We start from the raw sequence: 21540 nt of genomic DNA, 5'->3' as shown, positions 1-21540 counted from the left end.
TGAGTTTGCCTCTGGCCCCGACTCGGGAACATTCAGTTCCCACTGGGATTTATTATGGAAAATGGCAGCAGACTCCCACACGCGCTCGCCCTTCCCTGGGATACTGCCCCAGACCTGGCAGATCCCGTAAATCATCTCGGTTGGCCTCCGAGTTGCTGCCTGCGGCGCTGACCTGCGCCGGATGCGGGGAGGGAAACGGCCCCTTTTTCTCAGGGTGAAACCAGGGGAAAGGGGGGAGCACGACAGCGAGGGACGGGAGGGATGCCCCTGCCCGGGATCTGACGCCGAGGGGCTGGAGAGGCCGGGGGACACGGAGCAGCGACAGCTCTCTGGTGCCGGGCAGCAGCGATGCCCGCAGTCGCGCAGCCCCCTTCCCCTCCCCAGGGGAACCACTGAGCACCCGGGGTTCCAAACATCCCCCCATCCCATCCCCGGGTTCAGAAACCGCTTAAACCCGTCCCCACATCACACAAAATGGGAGCAGAGGCCGCACAGCCACTGGCGGGCGAGGACGGGGGGGACGGGCGTCTTTATACCTCCGCAGCCCGGCGTCACATGCGCCTTCGGAGCAGTTACAGATAAGATCGGCAAAGACAGCAATAAAGTTTGAGGGCAGCCCATTTGAATTTCAGCCCCGGGTGGCTTTGCAAGTTAATGGAAAATCGGGGCTGCCTGCCCTGCTGCCTCCAGCTGTCTTTTGCGTTCACGCACCCATTTTAACCTGCTTTTTGAGGACTCGCTTCAACCCCATCGTATTGTTTGTGCACGAGCGGATGCTGTCCGCAATTGCATAAGCCCCACGCGGGCCGGCGCGCTCCCGGGAAGCTGAGGACAGGCAGCCCTGCCTGCAGCGCTCGCCTGCCCGCACGGCTCAGCCCCGGTAACGCCTGGGTGTCGCGGTGCCGCTGCCGTTCCCCACGCCAACGCAGAGATGGGGACCGGGAACAAGCCCCGGTCCAGCTCTTGGTGCAAAACCTCCTGCAAGGTGGGCGCCAGCTCCCCCGCCCAACACCACGCACCAGCAGACTCGTGCCCAGCAGAAATGGCTTTATTTTAGAACCTCATTAATTCCATCAAAAATGCTGATTTGCCCAAAGCTGCACACATCACGGGGTCTCTGTCAAACACAGCGCGGTCAAAGATGGTCCGGGGGGGGGGGGGGGGGGAAAGAGACAGGAGCACTCCAGATGCCGGGTGAAGAGCGAAGCGAGTGGTATGATGCAACCCTGGTGTAGTGAAATAGCCGGATAGTAGGATGCGCTTGTCGTCGGCCTGATTCACAACACCAGCTGCAGCACCAATACCGGGGCCGTCCGGCGCTGGGAGCTGCGAGCAGGGGAGGAGAGCTCCGCGGCACGTCCCTCGGCCCCTCCGCTCACGCAGCGACGAGGTGCCACGTAGCTTCTGCGGGGCTGCCCCTCGCTTCCAGCCGAGCCCCCCGTCTGCTACGGCTATTAAACGCCTCAAACGAACCCGAATCGAGTTCGGCAGAGAACGGTGCGATGTTTTACGTACGGCTTCTTAGCAAGGCTGCCAAAGTGCTACGTTCCGACTCTAAGGAAGTTTTAAATGTCCCCTTTCCATCCCCGTGGAAGAGGGAACCTACCGCACTGCGCGACGCGGGCCACGTGAACGACGTGGGGGCTCAGCGCTGCAAACCCACCGTGCGGAGTGGGACTCCATTCCCTGGCGCTGCAGGGAAGGAAACCTGGGAAGAGAAAAACAGATGGTTATTCAGGCCACAGGGATCATCTCCCATCCTCTTCCAGACAGTATTTCCATCCCTTCCAACTTCAGACCCAGACAAGAAACAGGACAAAAATGCTGGTACGGGGACAAGAGCAGCGGCGGTATTTGAGCCCTGTCCCACCCCAGGGACACAGAACTGGAATTAACAATATTCCCTTCTTTTCTCCAGGCTGGAAGGGAAACAGTTTGCTGCTTTGACAGGCTGGGGTTTATTAAGGTTGGGTTTTCTGCTTCAAATTCTCACGAGCTGGTTGTCTCCCAAGAGCTCGGTTCAGTTTTTACCAGTAGCCCATGATTAACCTCTGGGCAGAGCTTTAACTTGCGTTTTCCCCTACTGGACACAGGGCAGGAGTTTACAGTGCGTATTTCCAGATTTCCCCCGTAAATCCAGACCACATCCGCTCAGACCTCGTTTGAAGGACGCGCGGAACACAAAGCATTCAGAACTGCTATGCCGATACCGTGGCGCTCGTGGGCGTTTCGTTACCGACGAGCCACGCAAGCCGTGGAAAACAGACCCGGACGCGCTGCGTGTTGCACCCATACGGGGCCACCCTTAGGGGGGATCTCATCTACCTGGAGGATCTTTATTGCCGAGGATTAGTCCCGGAGTAAGAAAAAGCAGATGGAATTATCTATCCTACATTTTATCTACAGCCTTCATCTGTACTTTTTTGCGTTGTACAAAGGGGGAGAGCTCCACTGACTTAGAGGAGATTTATCAGTCTATATTAAGAATAAATTCAACCCGGATGAAGATCCACAGCTCTGCCGCAAACCGTAAACTCGCTCAGACGTTGCCGCACATTGTCACGATTTTCAGTTTCACCTGTGCGAGGCTGTCCAAGCAAAGCTCTTCGTGCAGGAGGAAAAGGGAGGTGGCCCTCACTATGCCCTTGGCAGCACCACGCTGTAGAAGCGAGCGTTACTCCCTGTTGTAAAGGGAGCGCTTAGCGACGTGACCTTTGAGCAGGCTGCTCCAAACACGACGTATGGATTCAGTGACATCCCAAAAAGCCCTTTCTAGCAGATGAAATAGTTAGAAAACCAAGGCTAAGGGTGCACATTAGCAAAGTCGGAGCACAATGGTATAATGGGTTAACGAGCTTCAGGTACAAAGGGTTAACGAACTTCACTCCAGCAGCAGCAGGTCTGCCCGTCAGAAACCCCAGGGAGCAGAACCAGGTTGCTCTCTCCGGCAGAATAACCGTGGAGCTGAGAGGAAACAGCCACAACTGGAAAACCACGGGGATGCCTTATCCAGCAAAGTACCAGCACGTGCGTCAGCGTCTACCTCAATGCAGCAAAGCCCTTACGGTCGTGCAGAGGAAAGCCAGGTTTGCCAAAGCCAGGCCTAGGCGTGGAGCTGGAACCCGCTGCTCTCGGGAACGCAGGAAGATGGATGAGCTGGAACATTCACGACCTGCGCAGGAGCAAGAAGAGATCACAGGGCAATCAACAGGAAATATTTTAATTCCAACTATCTGTGGCACCTTCTATTGTTACACCCACAACCTCTCGCATCTTGTCTGACACAGGGCTGGGCCTTACCTTTCCAGGGACAGTCCCAGGGCTGTGACTCCCTGGGGTTTACGTCCTCTGCCCGTGCATCATGCAAGGACCATCTTGGCTTTTCAAAGTATAAAATAATTCGGTTTCTGCTCTTCTTGGAAGAGACCAGAGGCTGGAGTCACAACCACTGAGCACAAAGGGAGCAAACCACATAGAGCCATCAATTTTCTCTTTTACTAACACCCGTGAAGGCTGAGCAGCAGTTGGAAGCCTCTGCTATGGCCATCCTCAAAGGGCAGACAGCAAAAAGGGCAACTTGTTTTGAAAAGGTCCCTAGGTTCAACGTTTTGAGATCAGAAACATGCCAGTGAGGCAGCACGATAGCTCAGCCGGGCAAACAACAGCAGAACAAGGTCCTGCAAACGGCAGCGGTAAGAGCCGAGCCCCAAAGGGCCTCCGTCCCTTCATCCTTCCCAAACAGCCGTCCGGCAGACGCCGTCCCTCTCTTGCTTGGGTCAGCGGTTGCCCGAGGACAGGTACAGCCTCGCCAGCCTCTCCGTACGTGAGGTGGTTTGATGCCAGGAGTAACTCGGGGACAGGAGCTGGGTTTATCCCGCAGGATGGGGCAATCCCGGTCCAAGCGGGGCTGTCTGCGAGCGGCAGGGAAGATGCCTTGCTCTGCCTCCTCCTTTTTGGTAACCTGCTCTCTAGGGGATTGGATGAATTTTCCACTGAGACACAGCAAGAAGCATTCCCATAGGAATACACCAGAAATGGCAGTAACTAAAAAAAAAAAAAAAAAAAAAAGCTTTCCATACTCACCTGTTGACATTTTGTTAGGGAATTCAATTCTGCCCCCCCAAACAACTCTTTAGTAACTCACCAAATCCCCTTTACTTGCAGGGTGTTGTCCAGGTCTTTCAGCCTTCAGCTGAATTAATCTCAAACACGCCATGGGGCCGCTCTGCCGCACACAACCCCGGCTGCGGTGGCTGGGAGCCCCAGCAGCCAGTTTGCTAATGCTGAGAGACACAGTTTTGGGTGGCTTGGCAAGCCCTCCCTTCGCTTGTACCCACCAACATTCCTCCTGTCTCGTTTCAAAGATCAGCAGCTATATTAAAGAGAAAAGCTTGTACTATACCATGCTCCCTGGGCTTTCACACCGATTTAATTGTAGCTCAAAACATTTAAAGCTAACCATTTTTTAATGCCCCTCAGGTTTCCCACTAAACCAACAGCATCCACCCATGCCCAACACATCTACGCTTGGACTTCTCTGGTCAGCTTCCTTCCTTCTCCTGGTGAACTCAATATGGGATCATTCTCAACGCAACGGGCTAAAAACCCACCTGTCCGTCCCGAAAAAAAAAAAAAATCTCTCTTACACTGAAATATACCTGCTTCCAATCCCCAGCTGCTCCTGCAAAAGCTTCAGCACAGCTCCAGGATTCGCGGAGCTGCGTACATCCGAGACACCGACCCAAGAGTTTAAACTTCGTTAAGCGCAAAGGAGCCTCTGCAGCAACGCAGAGCTCATTTGCACCGCAGAGACACATACGCCGCACAAGACAACGGGATGGACCGACAGCAGCGTGTCACGTGTGTGGTGTATCGTAAACAGATTTTCAACATTTAGCATGCATTCAAAAGAACCAAAAAAAACCCCCCTAAAATCTGCATTAAATCAAAGTTTTCTTCTCCATTTCCTCTTCTGCTATAAAATTGCTCGTTCACCTCCCTCCTGCAGAACTATGACTTCCTTTCTCTGCGCGGCCCATGAACTCATTAAGAATGATTTTTTTCTAAATATCAAACCAATTTAAAAATAAAATGAAGAAAAACATAAAAACACAAAAACCAGTGAAAATGAAAATGTCAAAAACAAATAGAAATCAAAGAAATTTATTTCCATCAACAAAAATACAGGAATACAAAACGATACTGGTCCCACCCTCTGAACGTACTAAAGACAGGCACGGGTTGCTGCGACCCTAAGCAAAAGCTTCTCTGCTAATTCATAAGGACCTCCATTTGCACCAGTCTTGCGTTCGTGTCTCCCGATGTTCTGTACGGGATCATTCCGGCAAACGTTATCAGCGCACGGGCTTGAGATCGAAGTTGCTAAAAAACAGAGAAAAAAAAATAAAAGTATGGTTACTTTAGTATCACAAAACGCACAATGAAAGCGGAATTAGACATTGAGTTAAATGCTTGCGTTTTCAAACAAGCAAATGTAATCTTTATTTCTCAGAGCTGCTCTCTGGATAACGTATCTCCGCGTTTGGAAGGAAATCCAATTATTTGCCTTTCCAACCAGTAAAAGCATATCGAGTTACCCTTTTGCTTAAAAACCAATAATCCCATTTATTTAAAATTGCCCAAGAAAAAACATTTTTGACACGGGGCGTTGCCGTACTGCAGCAATTTGTAATTTCTACGTGAAGTGGGCTTTCCCAGGGCAACAAGATTCTTTCCCACTTTGCAAAATATAAAGCTGACCCTCCTGAAACGCAGCATTAACATTCTCAAAGCAGAAGCACTAGAAACAAACTGGTGCTGCCACGCACGCCTGGAGGTCTCCGACATCACCTACAACGCACCGACGTCCTTAAAGGCTCTTCATTCCCTACCACAGTGAAAGCAGATGTCTCAAGGACATCTGGAGACCTTTGCCTAAATTAATCAAACCCCTTCTGGCATACCAGGTGGATCTGTAACAGTTGAAGGAATTCAGGAATAATTTGTTTCATTTATTAAAACAGTTGGTAAATTAAAAGGAAAATTATTCCAGTAACTGGTGGGGTCAGGAGAAGACAGAAAGCCCGAATCGTCATGGAAAACTGCGCAGACTGATTGTTTTGATTGCTCACAGTGTTTTCTTCTTAAATATTAAGCATCTCTAAATTACTGTACGACAGGATGCCGCTGTTCAAATCTCCCTTTAATCTACTGGCTGCAGGGAGAGCTGAAGCAGCTTCAGCTGCTGTGGGCAGGCGGATGGTAAATCTGAGAGCAGGAACTTACAAAGTGAGGAGTGACGGAAGCCCGTGGCTCGGAACACTTATAAACACCATCCCCAACGCCCACTAGGGTGATCTTAAACCAGTCAGTTATTTAACTGCAACAGAGGAGCTTCGGAAGCTGAGTTTTCTGCAGCGCTGAGATCACAGCCATTTAATTTTCTGTTTCCATTATCCCATCTGAAGGAAAGCCGTGGGCAAAATACAGAGCAGAATTCCCATCTCGCCCTGTTTTCCCGTTCAGCCAAGGATGGATGAATACCTGGAACTGCAAATGGCACAGCCGGTGACGCAGCGGGAGCGCCGCAGCTGAGGAATGCCACAATCTCTGGAGTAAGCAGCAAAACGGAGCCTGACCCAAGTGCTAAGAGCTCGCAGGACAGTTTCCCTAGCTGTAAGTTACCATCTCGTTAACACCGATGGATTGGCTACTTAACAAGGTGGCCTGAAGATTACTTGTTTGGTTCCAGTCACGGTCAACACTTCTAGTCTGCTTCCAAATCTGTTACACTGCAGGTCGTGCCATTATGGCTGATCTGCTGCGTTTCAGTGGAGGTCAAGACAGGTGGTAGATGAAAAAGGCACACTGAGGTGTTCAACTCCTTAGAATTAAAATATTAAGAGGCAAAAAACCTCTCACTGTGACTAAAAAAAAAATAAATTACTTAGGAGCAGTGCAAGTTACTGCTGCCTTTACCTTTTTGGCAGACATGATACTAGAGCTGGTTTATTTTTAAAAATCACAACATGATTGGTTGCAATACTTCAGGAAGAATGAACAGAGGTTTGCAGAGGTTAAAAGCGGCCTGGAGGTCTAGGTGTTCTATTGGCTGTAATTACTTAATGAATGTTAGACTCACTTGCGATTTAAAATAAGACCAGAAATAAATAAATAAAAAGAATTCCATTCCTTTTGTGACCTAATTTTGCCGCCGAGATAATGCCCTTGGGCTGCTCCAGAGAGTTCGTCACCCTGGATCGGGGCAGGGAACATAGGACACTGCTGTCATGCCCTCACGGCACCTGGGTCAGGGCTGTCACTGCAGCCATGGTTTTTGGCACCGCAGTTCGGGCTTGCTGCAATCTCTGCCTAAAATCTGACAAAATGGATCAGGCCAAGTGGGACAGGACTTTACTCCCTCATTCCCAAAACTAATTAATGTATATGCAATAAAAAACCCCCCACAATGTAATTTCATTCTGAAATAAACAAAATGCATAAAACGCCAGCTCCAACTCCAAACCTGATCATTTTTAAACAAAGTCCATTTCATCGCCACAGTGGGACAGGAGAGGTTCTGGCAGAGAGCATTTCTGGGTTCCGGGGGGTCCAGAGATATTCCTCCTCTCCATCCTGCCCTTGCTGCCGGGTCCATGCCTGCCCAAGCCCCCCTAACTCCCCAGCCACGACGGCAGGACCCCGCTCAGGGCAGTCAGCGGGTGCCAGCGCTTGGCACCAAGGGCAAAGTCAAGAGCCATGATGTTCCTGCTCCAGGGGACTCTGAAACATGGAATGAACAGCTACTATCTCGTGTTTTCAAATTCTTCTGATGAACAGAGGGATTGGAATCTGTCTGCTCCAACGAGTCTAGAGAAAACCCAAGGATTTCTAAGATCTAGTCAAGGAAAGGTCATTTCTCACTTGCACTGTCTACTGGGCAATGAGCTGAGACTGTTACAGCTTCTGGAAGAGCCTGATTTCCCCTAAAATTTGCTTCCCTGTGGAAAAAGGAAAAACTGCCTTTCTCCCAGAGAAGTTCAAAAGAAAAATTCTTGCCAAGCACAGCCTGCAGAAGCTCGTATCTGCTGCTTCTGTTCAGGTGAACAGGGAGATTTTGCTGAAGAAACACCTCTCTTCTCACATTCGAAATGCCCTCATTTCTTCCCACCGCTAAAATCCCCTGAGTTGCTTCCCAGACAGGGAAACTGGAGCGATCTAAATTCCCTGCTCCCGCAGTCTTGGAGGAAATTCTTCAGGGTAAGACAAAAGGGGAACATGGGCTAAAGCTATCCTTACCGTACCTTCCACGTGTCCATGCCTGGTAGTTTTCTGCACGTGCAAATCTTTAGGCAGCTGGGAGCCACAGGGATGTAGATTTTTTCTCTCTAGTTAATGCTATATTAGGAGACTTATGCTCCCTGCTGACATTACAGTCACACAGCTCTTATCACCTCCCTGACTGCAGGGACAGCAGGCACTTCTCCCCTCTGATCTTTAAGCACAGCTTTTATTGCACGGGGCAGCCAGAGATCCACGACTCTGAAACCCTGTGTCTCCAACACCACTGGTACCCTGCTGCCATGAGATCCCACCGCAAGGCCAGAAGCTTGCTTAACAAAATTTGAAGCCTGAAAAAAGAAAACTTTCAAGGGTTTTTAGCAAGGTACATCATCAGCTGATCTCCACGACTGTAACAGCAGAGCGCGGAGCATGTTTAGGAAGCATGCTCGCACTGATATGATACGATGTCACAGTGGCTTCCTTCTACACAAACTCCTGCCAGCAAAGCTGCTGATCCCATCGTCAATCAGCGCAACAATCTTTGGTAGGCCACGGTCAGAGTATTCACACCAGATAGCACCTGACAGCATTACACCCCTATGGAGATGGTAAATGCATAAGGCACAAGACTGAAATCACAAATCCAAAATAAACATCTCACTTGGAAAGCAAGGAACTAAGGCTGTTTGCTCAGTGCCAACCATGTGAGCACACAGAGCAGGTAACAGATTGCATTAGCCTGGGACTTCTTCACACGTGCAGAAATTAAGGTGGGAGAAGCCTGAGCAGCATGTGTCCTTCTCCAACGTTGCCAATCTAGAGCACAAGCGCAGTTGTGAGGCAGGATCCCGTAGCTCATGCACAGACTGTACCCCAAAGACAAAAGACTTGAGCCTTTCATTTTCTGATGTAATTTAAAAATGCTACTAAGACTTTTACCAATTTACAGATGAATTGTCAGTCATTTAAACCAGGCAGCCAGACCAAGCACCACCACGGCTGGAAGCTGCCCGCTCTGCTGCGGAGGCAGCAGAATAACACTGGCAAACTGCTACAGCCGTTCACCATGTGAACGTACTCAAGCATCTTGGTGTATCACCCAAGGACACTTTGAAAATGTCAGTCCGTGTCGCTACAGACGCAAGCCAAGGAGAGGAGTCAAGGAAGGCATTTCTGCCAGAAATTGGTTTTGCACGGACAGGGCACTAACTCAAATGAAAAGAGTGGAAATCAGACTCTTGAAAAACTACAGCTCAGTTGTTGAGGCGGCAAGACCAACCATCCTAGAGACACTGCATTGTCCACATCTGTTAACTAGTTAAGATTCCACCAGGAAGTAAACTGAACACTTGCTTTCTCTTGCTATGACGTGGATATATAGCGTAATATTTCTTAATTAGCTCATTGCCATGTAGAGCAATATCCTTTCTTTACACAAAGCTGAAGTTATGTGAGACCAGGCTGAGGACTAAGTAACTCAGCAAGCCAGTTAGTCAAAAGCAAAGACCATTCAGTCACTTAAAGCTCATTCCCTGAAATCAGGGGAAAAAGGAAGTAGGAAAACTTGTCAGTGAGGATTATCATCTTACCGAATCTCTGTCTTCCATTACCCGCTGGGGTCTGGCAGGAGTGGCTGGGCTTGTGCCTTTCATCCTCTTATACTGGGTGAATAAAATATTCATGGTTGCAAGCAGGACCTCAGATAAATTGTGCCTGATCTACACAAAGAAGGGGAAAAAAAACCCAAAACATATTGCAATGAAGAGCAGGCTGACAGAATCATCACCCTTGCTATATGACATCAGATAACCAAGCAATGATAACTATGCTTGATATTTACTCATATAACAGTCAAACTAAATCAAATGGTTACCCTTGCTGTGACCACACCACCTGGCAAAACGTTACCTAGAGTTTTGAGACAGACATGTGCAACGGCTGCACCTTCATGTTTGATAGCAACAGCGCAGATAAAACCCACAGTGCCTGAACACAAAAAAACTCCAAAGCACCCAAATATACACAAACACTGCCCAAAAGAGAAGTGTCGCCCTCCTGTTAAAACAGCTCAAGAGCAACAGCAGCCTTCCATTATGCTGCTTCTCCTAATACCCAAATACACGAGTTCCTCTAATTTAGAGGGAAGGAAACACAAGACCCTACAAATGCTCAGTGACCACTAAGAACACAGAAGAACTAAGTCAGCAGCACAGTTGAAAGTTTTCAATATTCCAAATTCTTGATTCAAAACTCAGTAAAAGTTCAGAGAGATTCAGATCTGCAGATGCCTTCTGCAAAATGGAGACAGGATTGCTGGACAGGGAATTCTAGTGCTCCAAAGGACAGCACTGAGGAGAAAAAACTGCAAGCCACGAGTCTACTTGTACAAATGCAAAATAATTTCATCCTATTTCCCCGTTAAAGAATAAGAATGATGAGATGACAAGGTTTTAAGATCCTTTTAACAAAGCAAAAGGCTTTTGGACGCTAAAGCCAAGAGACGTTACTTACTTCATCACTGAAATTCCGGAAGGCAGCAACTCTCTCCTCTACGCAATCTTGGCTAAGAGGTACAAGCTTTAGGCGTTCAATAATCTTCAAAAAAAAAAAAAAGCAGGAATCAGGGTGGATAATCAACATTTTATGTACCATATACTAATCCAGTATATTTTTGAAGTGTTAATGAAATGCTCCTGATTCCATTCAAGAAAAATCATTTCATTGTTATTTATTGGTTTATCTCCTCACTTTGTTGAGTAGCAGGAATATCTTGTTCAATGTCTACAGAATAGTTCCAGAAAGATCTTCCCGATTATCAAGCAACAGGGAAGAAACACATTTTTAAAATTCCTGTAGCATTGCAGCACCTTCTAACTCATTAAATATAATTTTTTAAGTGATGTTATTTGAGACATTCTGGGCTTTCAAGGGCATTAGGAAGGCTGCACTTCAAACAGAACTCTTAGAACTCACATCAAAGGCCCTGTCAATGTGACCGGCGTGATATTCATCAAAAAACGTGATTAAGTCTAGCAGAAGGTAGAACGTGGAGTCAACGGATTTCTTTGCACTTATCCCCTGAGCTTTGTACCTGAAAGAAATTGTTTTACAATTTTATTGTGCAAAATGGCAACCATTTATAAATGCAGTCTTGCAGTTCTCAGAGGCGGAGACATCAAGCACAAGGACAGAAGGCGTCTAACAAGGGACAGCTTTAATTTTCATTAACCAGGAGGCAGAATTTTCACAGGTTGGGGCTTTTTTAAAATACATTTATTCAGTATTTGTTTCCTTTTAAATGTTTACGCTTCCCACATTCCTGGGGAAAATAGCGACAGGAACCAGAGACCTCCAAGGCAAGTGTTGTACAAGCGTGTGTAACACGTTGCTTTACAGCAGACAATTCTCCAGCGCAACTGCCTGCTTCAGGCAAGAAGTTAAGACTTAAAAACGGATTAGCCACTTCTGCGTGCTCTCTAGCTACACTTGCTAGGAGATGAAGGAAGGTAATAGTAAGAGCAACTGTGCCGCTGTAGAGGACGAAGCCAGATAGCCTCTCGGCCTTTTCTGCTGGGTGTCTCCCCATTTAATTGGCAAGAAGATGAGCTACTCAGAACCCTTCTGGCTTTGCAATCATGAAGGTTCGCAGCTGCAAAGTGGCATTATTCAACCGTAATATTTAGCACTCTTGTACAGATCGAAGCAAGGAGCAAAACAAAACCCATCACAGCCTTTGCTGAAGCTTAAACCCAAGCCATAGGTTTAATTCTCTGCTACCAAATGAGTCTCTCACTGAGTCAATATGGCACCAATTTTCATTTGGTCTGCAGCCTGACTAAATGAAGGAAAGGCTGACTGAAGGACAGACTGGCTAATGACACTCCTCAAAAGAAAGGCAAAGGCCTCTGACTGAAATCAATACATTTCTGTATTTGTCTTCCCAATTTCAAAGTGCCAGCAAGTGTGCTTGATTTATTTTTATTCTCTCCCCACCAAAAGGATTGAGGAAAAGCAGTAAGACATTCCTCACAGGTGCCCACATTTTGCTCTAGCAAAATATCAGAAGACAAGATGCACCAAAAGACGACGATTTTAAAAATCCCAAAGCTCTTTTGCAATTACAACCTTGCAGAAGCAGGTTATTCCTAACTTCTAGCTGCTAATGAAGTCTTGAGCACTGATGTCTCTCAAACACAGATCCCAATTAGCACACCGACACTGCAGGTGACGTTCCTTTTGGTGACTTCTATTTCTTTCTCTTTTCTGAACACCACACGGCACTTCCCTAAAGTAAGAGCCTGTGGAAATGAGGTCCGCTGGTTACATTAGCCATACTAGCTTACATGGTCCCTTTTATAGCTTTCATTAACGCAGCAATGAAATAAAGTTTTCAGGCAGCTACTGAACTCGCCACTCTGCAGTTGCAACCCAGAATTACTGGTCTCAGTATTATTTCAAACAAGTGAATCGTGCACAGTCATTCTGCAACTGTTATGATAATTTGCTTTAAAAATCAACTAAAACATAAAATTCATTATATTTATTGCTGCTTAATAGACTCTGTCTCCAGACTCTGGCAATCCTGCAATTCCCTTTTCCCGATTCACCTACAGATAAAGCTTCTTGCCAAATTTACCCGACTTGCCCCTGAAGGTTATGTTTCCGATTTCAGTACCGCAAGACATCACGAGTAGGACAGGGGAAATTCTGACCTCTTCTTTGTCTTCTTGACTATGTTGCTGCGAATGCCACAGTCCAGCCAGCAGAACCAACGCCAGGAACTAACGCCCACTGAACAGACCGTCCCAGGTCAGGTCCAGGTGAATCTCTTACCTCTCAGCAATGGAATGGGCCATGTTCTTCAACCGCTCTTTGTTCGACTGGGGAGTGCCGATCTGGGGAACGACGGGACTGAGGAGCTTGTTCATCAGTTCTAAAACTTTGTCAGGGTTCTGTTGGTATTGAAGTTACATACAAATAAAAGGAGCATGATGGAAGCCAGCGTTTTAATCTCAGGGAAAAAGCAGAAATGTCTCATGCAGTGGTGCCCAGTGCAAGCTCAGAGATGCCGCTCTCTCCCATGAAGAGTCAAAATCATATTAGCTATGAGCAACATAAGGCTGCTGGCTCATGTGAAAAAAGTATTTTCCCCTAATTTTCCTCTAAAACCGTGCCTATGTTTGTACTCACTTTTATTTCAAATATATTTCAAAAGGAAACAAGCGTACTCACTATAAAGCCCAATTATTTTAGACATCAATTCAACATCTATGGAATTGGAAGAGCACACTCCAGGTAAATAACTTCACCAGCCAGAATAAAATCATGCATGGGGCAATCTCTTCTTCAAAAGACCACATTGATCAAGAACCGGGATGTCTTAAATCATCAGCAGAAATAACCTGCTTGAATAAGGGCAATTCAATCTCCGGGATGAAATTTAACCTCCTAATCACAGGAAGAAAGTTTGGGGGAAAAAAAAAAATAGTGAACCAGGTACATATTTAAGGCAGCACATCGAAGATATTTACCTTTGCAAGGTCATAGAGTTTTGCCGCTTCTTCAAACAATCCTTTATTTTCTGCTGCAGAAGCCACTTTGTTAATAATGGGTTTTGTGTCACTTGTAAACTTGTCTATCACTCCAGGCTAAAGAGGTGAGACAAAAATGAAGGGAGAGAAGAGAAATCAGAATGCTTAAAAACTCCTGGATATTCTGTCAAGGCAATGAATATTTTACATGTTGAATGAAGACTAGAATAGCCAGTACATTTCCATGGGAACGCGCAACAGGGACAGGTTAACACCAGAAAGAGCTCTTGTGAGAGAGGCTTTCTCCAAAACAGTCAGCACTGAGACGTGCGGTTTCTAGTTCAAAGTGACCCAGGTAACAGGTCAAATTCTAAATTATTTTCATTTGTTGGTGGCACATTACAGAGGAGAAAACACAAAAGACTTCAGCACATAACGTGCAAGGCTCTCCAGGGATGCTGTTTGTGAACACTGGCATGGCAGGTTGCAAGTGAAATCTTACACTGACAAAAGAAAGTGCCACAAGAATTTTAAAAGAAACAATAAACACAAGTAGAATAAAAGAGAGGAAAGAGTCATGGATATCTGGAAAGGATTTTAAGGTAGTTGAGGATGTAAAAGTAAGACTATATAATCTTGAAGATTTTTAAAACTAAGATTGCTGGTTTCATACCAAAGAAACAGAATAATACAGTTACATTTAAAAGGAATTGAGTAAAGGCAAGAAAACAGGATTCACCTGTAATGGTATAATCTAAAAACTATCTTACAAAGAACCATAGAATGAGGAAATATTTGTAAAGATTTCCGAGGAACCTTGCTCTCGTGTGCAATCTCACTGCTTGTAAACCAACAGAACAAAAACATCAAAAGAAAATCCTGCCAGAAATAATTTTTTTTTTTGACAGTAGCAATGATTGCAACACAAGATCTAATCTTTAAATTAAGATTTAAACAGTTCTGGAGTCTGCTTTACACAGAAAGCTTTCAAAGCTACAGCAGTGAACAGAAAAACTTCATTGATTATCTAAAATTTTAATCATTTTCATGCACTCTCCTCTTTTCAGGTGAAACTTGAAGGTTTCCTTTATCTTCTGACCATGTAAGCTTATATTTTACTGTTAGATTACTGCTTTTACAGCAGAAATAAGATCCATCACAACTAAAACCGGCTGATCTTTGATCCAGTACTTACACTCATCTACATGGAGAGGGCAGATCAGTTGTGGCTATACCCACGGTCTGTTAGCCCTTGCTCCCTTAATTACAATAATTTTTAATGGGCTGCAATACATTTCTCCTCTGAGGTGAATGAGGGTAATGTCATATAGATAGTTTTCACGCACATATACCTTGGGTAACAGAACAATCTCACACTCACTTGCAAGCAAGCCGTTTTTACTAATTGCTTTTTACTAATGTGCACCAAATTCCATTTCCTACCGTAAAGATGAAATTCTGACCTCACTGAAGTTACCTGGTGCCATTTGTTTCTTTAGTGCCCTTCTGTTAGGGCAGGTCATAGATTATTCTGTAAAAGGATCTCATTCTTGGAGAATGTACTTAAACACAGTAATAATTTGGCTAGCGAAAAATAAAGAAAAGCAAGACAGCCTCGTGACGACTTTAGAAATTGCACATAGTTTGTGCTTTTTATGTAAAATATAAACATAAATTGTCAACTCACCTTCCTACTACCATCGTTTTCCAGCTTTCCAAGAATCATATCAAACTATATCCACACAGACGTAAAGTAAGAAAAAAGGAAACAAAAAAATAGAGAGATGAATCGCACATACTTCGCAACATATTTACTAAGTACAAAGATGCAGTCACGGATAAATGAAAAACAAGGATCCATGTCAAAATTCTTTGTATATAAATAACAGGCAAAAAGATGTGATTAAGGATCTTAAACATAGGGTCAGTGCAAGATCTTGTGTCACCTAGGTCTGCCTCAGGCAGAAAGACTAAACAACCATTTAAGATCGTCCTGCCTAATAAAGATTTCAATGAAGAAATTAACTTTGGTTTAAGCGAGGAAGGCAAACCATGGCCAAACCTACCTCTCTGCTTTCAATTACTAGTTCACCAACGCAACGCAAGAACATATTCTCTCCTTGGCTGTCCTTCTCATTCCTACAAAAGAAAGGGAAAGAGGAAGCTACTCTTGTTTCTGAGGACTCCCCGGGTAAGAATAATTAAGTAGTAATAACTAGGAGAAAAAAAATCTAGAGACATATATTAGCTCCTACCTGAGAAAGTAAAAATACTGCAGAGCTTCCCTTGGATCGGTCGATTCAAACTTACGGGTGTAAAGCATTAAAAGCCGCACAAAATTTAGACGCCTAACGCCAGGAGGGTCACCAGCTTCATGGCTTACTGCAATGCCAGAAACAACACTATCAGCAAATAAAATGCCAGGAAACATTGCTCTGATGTTCATCTCAAATTAGTCAGAGCCATGATCCAACTAAAACAATTAACTTTGTTCTGATAAATGCTGCTTGTTTCATCAATTACATAGACCTGCAGCATCCACAAGGTACTCTGAGGGCTCAGAAAATATTTATTTCTTGTAAAGGAAACGTGCAGGACTTACACAGCTGTGCACTCTGCCCAGATGATTTCAGGAGCAATTTTAACTCAAACAGGACCAACGCAACATGAACAGCATGACAACGCAAGCGCTCTGTCCGGAAGAGAAAAGCGATTGCAGCTTCAAACTGTGCTGTCAAGAACAATACTTGGAAGTAGAGGAAAGGCTGCTGGTTCACTGCAAAATGGGATTCACCTGAAAAAAACCCCACAAAACAAACCATCATCACACACAGAGTGTAAATGAAAATGATTTTGCAATCAGAGATCACTGACAGTGGACGCTTCCTGTCACAGTGCATTACTATTGTTTTAATCACTGCCAACAGAAATAAACACACTAGACAAAACAGAATACCTAATCACACATCAGTGGCTTATCTATAGCTGTTTCTTTGCAAATATAGCACAAAAGACCACAGCATAAAGACATATTCAGGAAGTGAAAGAGAATAAAGAGTTGCTCAAAAAAAGTTCCTTGGTTCTCTTCAGACAACGAACCATCAACTCTGATAGACTGCAATAGATTCTTTAAAGACCACAACTTTTTGTCTTCATTTATACTTATGCCAAGTGGTACAAATAATATTTAAAACCTGGATTTTCCTACTCAGTGACACCACTGGCAGTGCATTGTATTTCTCTTCCACACATTTTTATCTGGGTTTGAGCGATGCTACAAACTAGAAGGCTGTGGAAATGAAATTCTGTGTTTTGGACTGTCCAAGTGACCTAAGTTTGATTGATTGAGAGATGATTACGGGAAAAGGCATTCTCTTGGGTGGTGGATGTTCCTAAAACTTTCTGAAGTGGGAGGAACTGTGATTTGGGTCCCCAGAAAATTCCTTGAAACAGTAATTTAAGGGAAACAACAAACAATGGATGCGCACAGAGAAAAGCCTTGGAAATACACGCCTGCATTAGGTAATGATTGCTTTTCTGTTCTGTATTCCAAAAGCTGGAAGTTTTGCTAAAAGACCATAGCATATTCATGGAGAGAGAAAGCAATCCATAATTTAGTATGGGTAAAGTACAAATAGCAGTAGCATTGTTCACAGATGAATATTCACTCTCTGGATCACTAGGAACACACAGGACTTGCTCATCACGTCTTACTGAAGTCTGCCATTGCTCCAGGGAAGCAAGCTGTCCAGGAACACCCTGAAGATGCCTGTCGCTCAGAGAGCTGTAGGGTTTTATCTGGAGTCTGGAGTTTGTATAATACCAATGGGAAAGAGCCCCAAGTAACACATTTCTCTGTGGTTTCTTACCATAGTCTTCTAGTAGCTGCTTCTGGAACTGTGATAATGTTAGTCGGTCTTGTGGAGAACTTGCACCATCATCATCAAAACATACTTGGTTCAGCTAAAAAACACGTCCAAAAAGAGAAGCATGGATATTTCAACTTCACCTTGCACAAGGGAAGCACTCAGAAGATATCTTTTCCACCTGAAGCCCCTCCTAAGATTTGACCAACTGACTAGAAACTACTTCTAGTCACAACATCAGGCCTATCCATTGCTGGGAAGCAACAATCTCTAACGTAGCAACAGCAGAAATCCACGCAGATATAACCTGGGGTCCTTTTGTACCTGTCCATGCCATCAAACTCCGATGATGGGACTCTGAATATCACTAAGCAATAATTAAAAGCAGTATTTTTTTTTTACCCAGTCTTAACAAAGATATCATTCTACTCCCTCTTTCTGATAAAGGGGAGAAATGGGTACTGACCAGTATCTATCATGCCCCCACCAAGACTGTAAGGACTCTGGACTATAGAGATATTTACAGCATCATATTCTGCCAACTGACACCAACATTTCAGCCATAATCCATCCAGAAAGGAAAATTCCAAGGATCCTCACTGTAGTGAGCTGACAAAGACCAGTGTCAAATGAAGAACATGACACTTGCAAAGAAGTGTCCCCAAATTAACACCTGATAGTACAGAGGGTAGCAGAGCAGCCCCAGAGCTTGGGTTCCCAGCCCTTCACTATCTGCAAGGTCAAGTCACACGGATGCAAAACACCAGACCTAGAAGCAGGGAGGTTTGCAGAGCATTTGCAGTACCATTGCAGAGGTTTGTAATACCATTTGGACCTGTTCTTAAAAAAAAAAAAAAACACACAAACAAAAAAAAAAAAAACCAAAACCACTACCACTCACCCCCCCCCCCCCCCAAAAAAAAAAACCAAACCCAAACTCCACCACAACCCCACCACCACACTTACTTTTAGCCAGAGATAATCTTCTGTTTTGTCAGCAACTTCACTCTGGTTATCTGTAATGTCACAACGGCCAATAATACAATAAACGGCCCTTTTGTACGGGTCAGTATTATTTCTCAGAGCTCGTCTGTAATGAAGACGCAGTTTATTTTCTGTAGCAGGAGACAGTCTAAAAAAAAAAAAGATTAAAGGAAGAGTCATGAAACCCATCCTTCCCTGTATAAGGAAGCCTGGATACAAAGCAACGTAAATAGGTGCATATTCACAACAAAGGCATAATGACAGTAAGCACTGGCTGGTATTTCTTGCACTTTCTATTTACATCTGTAGGTAGAAACTTTGCACGAGTGAATTTAAATGTATAATTAAAGTTACGGAGGAAAAAAAATCAGATGACAGTCTCTTTAGGGGTGCATTAATATCGTGGTAGATGAGCTATTTTTGTTTGACTCAGCTATTTCATCATTTCAGAAACGGAGAGCTCACAAAGTCTTTGGAACTCTTTGGGTCTTTGGGTTAGTAACTAACAAGTGAGCAGGTCGTCGTAACATGAAGTCTTTTAGGAGAGACATTTTCATCTCTCCTAATGTTCTTTGTCATTCTATTTCTTGTACCCTCTTGTAAAGAATTTTACAGAATTGAATCAATAAAGTGTTCTCCTAGACTAAGACATTGTTCATCAAATCCGTAGGCAGAGTACCTTTTCAGAGCTGTAACAAAACCAAAATAAATCAATTATACTGTATCTCATTAAAGTGTTCATAATGAGAACAATGACAGTACCTTCACTAAGGTTTCTGGAACAATCTTCTTACCATGAGCACTCCTAGGTATTCTGTACAAACCAGGTTAATTTATAGCAGAATAACATGGCATACACTACTCCGTAAATGGCACTGGTTTTTTTTTTCCCTCTCAGTTTGTTGTTAGTTTCGTTTTTTTGAGGGCTTCCCACACATGAATGCAATTGTCATAGGCTGAGGTGGGATATGAGAAGTTCACATCCTGGCACTTACCTGGGCCCTCCGGTTCCCCCAATTTCAGCCAGTACCTTAGCACAGTGCCATTCCCCTGGAGGGAGCACAGCTATAATGCAATAGCTGACCGTGTGCTTGTCTGAGATTCATTGCACGTGGGAAGACAAACAAGATAACCTAAAACACCACAGCAGAGCACACCTTAGGATGCACAAACTCAACTGCCTGCAACCACATAATCGGTAGTTTGGCCAGTGGCCTCTGTCAAGTGAGGGACAGCAAAAACTGCAAGAGGAGAATAAGCACCAGGAAGATGTGAGAGTGAATGCCTCTGCAGGCCTCCAACAAACACTACTTGCTTTTATTCGGTGGCGTTCTTATGAAAACAGGTGTAGTAAAAAGCGTTCCCCAAAGGAAATTTGACTAAGATAAGCAACGGGGGAAATAAAAAGACACAGGATTTGTGACAGCAGTCTAGATCTGATCTATTGTATGCAGTATCCTACTGTTACACAGGGCAGATCCTATGGTAAAAAAATCAAAGCTACACCACTATTATTTTTGAAATGGAAATTTTTGCGTATTTTCAAACAACTTTTTCCTCTATGGAGATTTCTAGACTTCAAAGCCACAAATTAAAATATGCAAACTTGTTTAGGTAGGTAATACGAACACCAGGCAGCTATTCCCACTAGAAGAGACCTGAGCTTCTTATATTTCTACCAACCCCCTGATTATTTCACTGGTCCACTGCAATTCCCGCCCCTCACAAAGATCTTTTCTAGTTCCCAATTACCTCTTGTCTTTACTGTGCATGTACTCCTGGAACCAGGTTTTAAACTCTCCCAGCTGGTGCTGCGCCCGTTTCACCACGTGCATGGCTGCAGTCAAATCTCCACAGCGCATGCAGTAATAAATCAGCGCCCAGACAGGATGGCCTTCCACCTCACCATCCTGAAAATGAAGAAATAATTGATTTTTTTTTTAAAAAAAAGCAGAATATTTGAATTAATTTTCTTTATCATTTCCCTCATTCATTATTTATGCTCTTACATCCATACACAGATGTTGGTAAAGAATTCTGTTTGTGTTACAGAAGCCAGAGACCATGAGGTTAAGTCCTGTGGAAGCTGTGCACGTCCTAGCAGCAAAGAATGGGAGTCTCCTCTGCTTGCCCAGGTTTCAGTTCTGGCAATCCCAGAACTACCGTACAAAAATCCTCCCCCACCCAGAGGTGGATTTGGATTAGACCACTGAGGTATTAAAAATATTTGTACTGACACAGAAAGATACCAAAACTAATCATGGATCTCAGCGGGTGAGAAAAGACTCAGCTATGTGGTCTCCAATGTTATAATTTATTATTATTTCATTTAGCTTCTAACTTCAATTTTTCAACCCAGCCTGCCTGTTTTTCTGGTAATTTTGTAAGTGCACAGCTACGCACTTTGTACTATGCGCGGGTGAGCAGGATTTTATTCAGATTCCTAAATAAAAGGCTCAGACTACAATTCATTACATGTTTAGTCATCAACAACTGGTGTCACTATCTTACAATAAGTGTAAAAACAGAGAAAAAGCAACACATGGAGATTAAGTTACTGCTTTTTTGACAACATCATAATGTATTTTAATACTTGATTATTGATCTCTAAAAAGACTACCAGAAGAGACCATAATTTCTAAAATTTAGAACTCAAACTACGGAGCACCACCAAGCTTCGGAACTAGCTCTGAACTCAAAGTGATTTTGTTTACTATCTTCCATTATCCTAAGGAAAAATTCTAGAGAAGAAATAAGAGCCTGCTGCCCTAAAAGCAGTTTAAACATAGGAAAAAAAAGAAAAAAATACATTGGAGGCTGCACTAGTTTCCTGGCTGTGCTAGAGCAAACAGATTTGTGCTATTATTTGAGCTGCT

At 44.4% G+C, this 21540-nt stretch overlaps 1 protein-coding gene across 8 annotated transcripts in view; it reads right to left on the bottom strand.

Moving 5' to 3' along the window:
* Positions 1–5147: 5147 nt before the first annotated feature.
* The window catches only part of NUP93 (nucleoporin 93), an 80717-nt gene continuing 64324 nt past the window's right edge, over positions 5148–21540 (bottom strand). For all 8 annotated transcript variants that reach the window (XM_054840641.1, XM_054840648.1, XM_054840642.1 and 5 more), the window contains 13 exons: positions 20417–20574; positions 18647–18812; positions 17684–17777; positions 16417–16608; positions 16070–16196; positions 15881–15953; positions 15502–15546; positions 13815–13931; positions 13117–13235; positions 11257–11374; positions 10795–10878; positions 9873–10001; positions 5148–5382 (listed from right to left, as the gene is read on the bottom strand). In XM_054840641.1, coding sequence (XP_054696616.1) covers positions 5272–5382; positions 9873–10001; positions 10795–10878; positions 11257–11374; positions 13117–13235; positions 13815–13931; positions 15502–15546; positions 15881–15953; positions 16070–16196; positions 16417–16608; positions 17684–17777; positions 18647–18812; positions 20417–20574 — 1533 coding nt within the window. In that variant the 3' untranslated portion in view covers positions 5148–5271. The remainder of the gene's footprint in view (positions 5383–9872; positions 10002–10794; positions 10879–11256; positions 11375–13116; positions 13236–13814; positions 13932–15501; positions 15547–15880; positions 15954–16069; positions 16197–16416; positions 16609–17683; positions 17778–18646; positions 18813–20416; positions 20575–21540) is intronic.

This window comes from Grus americana, chromosome 13 (genome assembly GCF_028858705.1).
Source record: "Grus americana isolate bGruAme1 chromosome 13, bGruAme1.mat, whole genome shotgun sequence".
Lineage (NCBI taxonomy): Eukaryota > Metazoa > Chordata > Aves > Gruiformes > Gruidae > Grus > Grus americana.
Note: the sequence above shows the minus strand (reverse complement) of the source record. Positions and strands in the feature narration are given on the sequence as shown.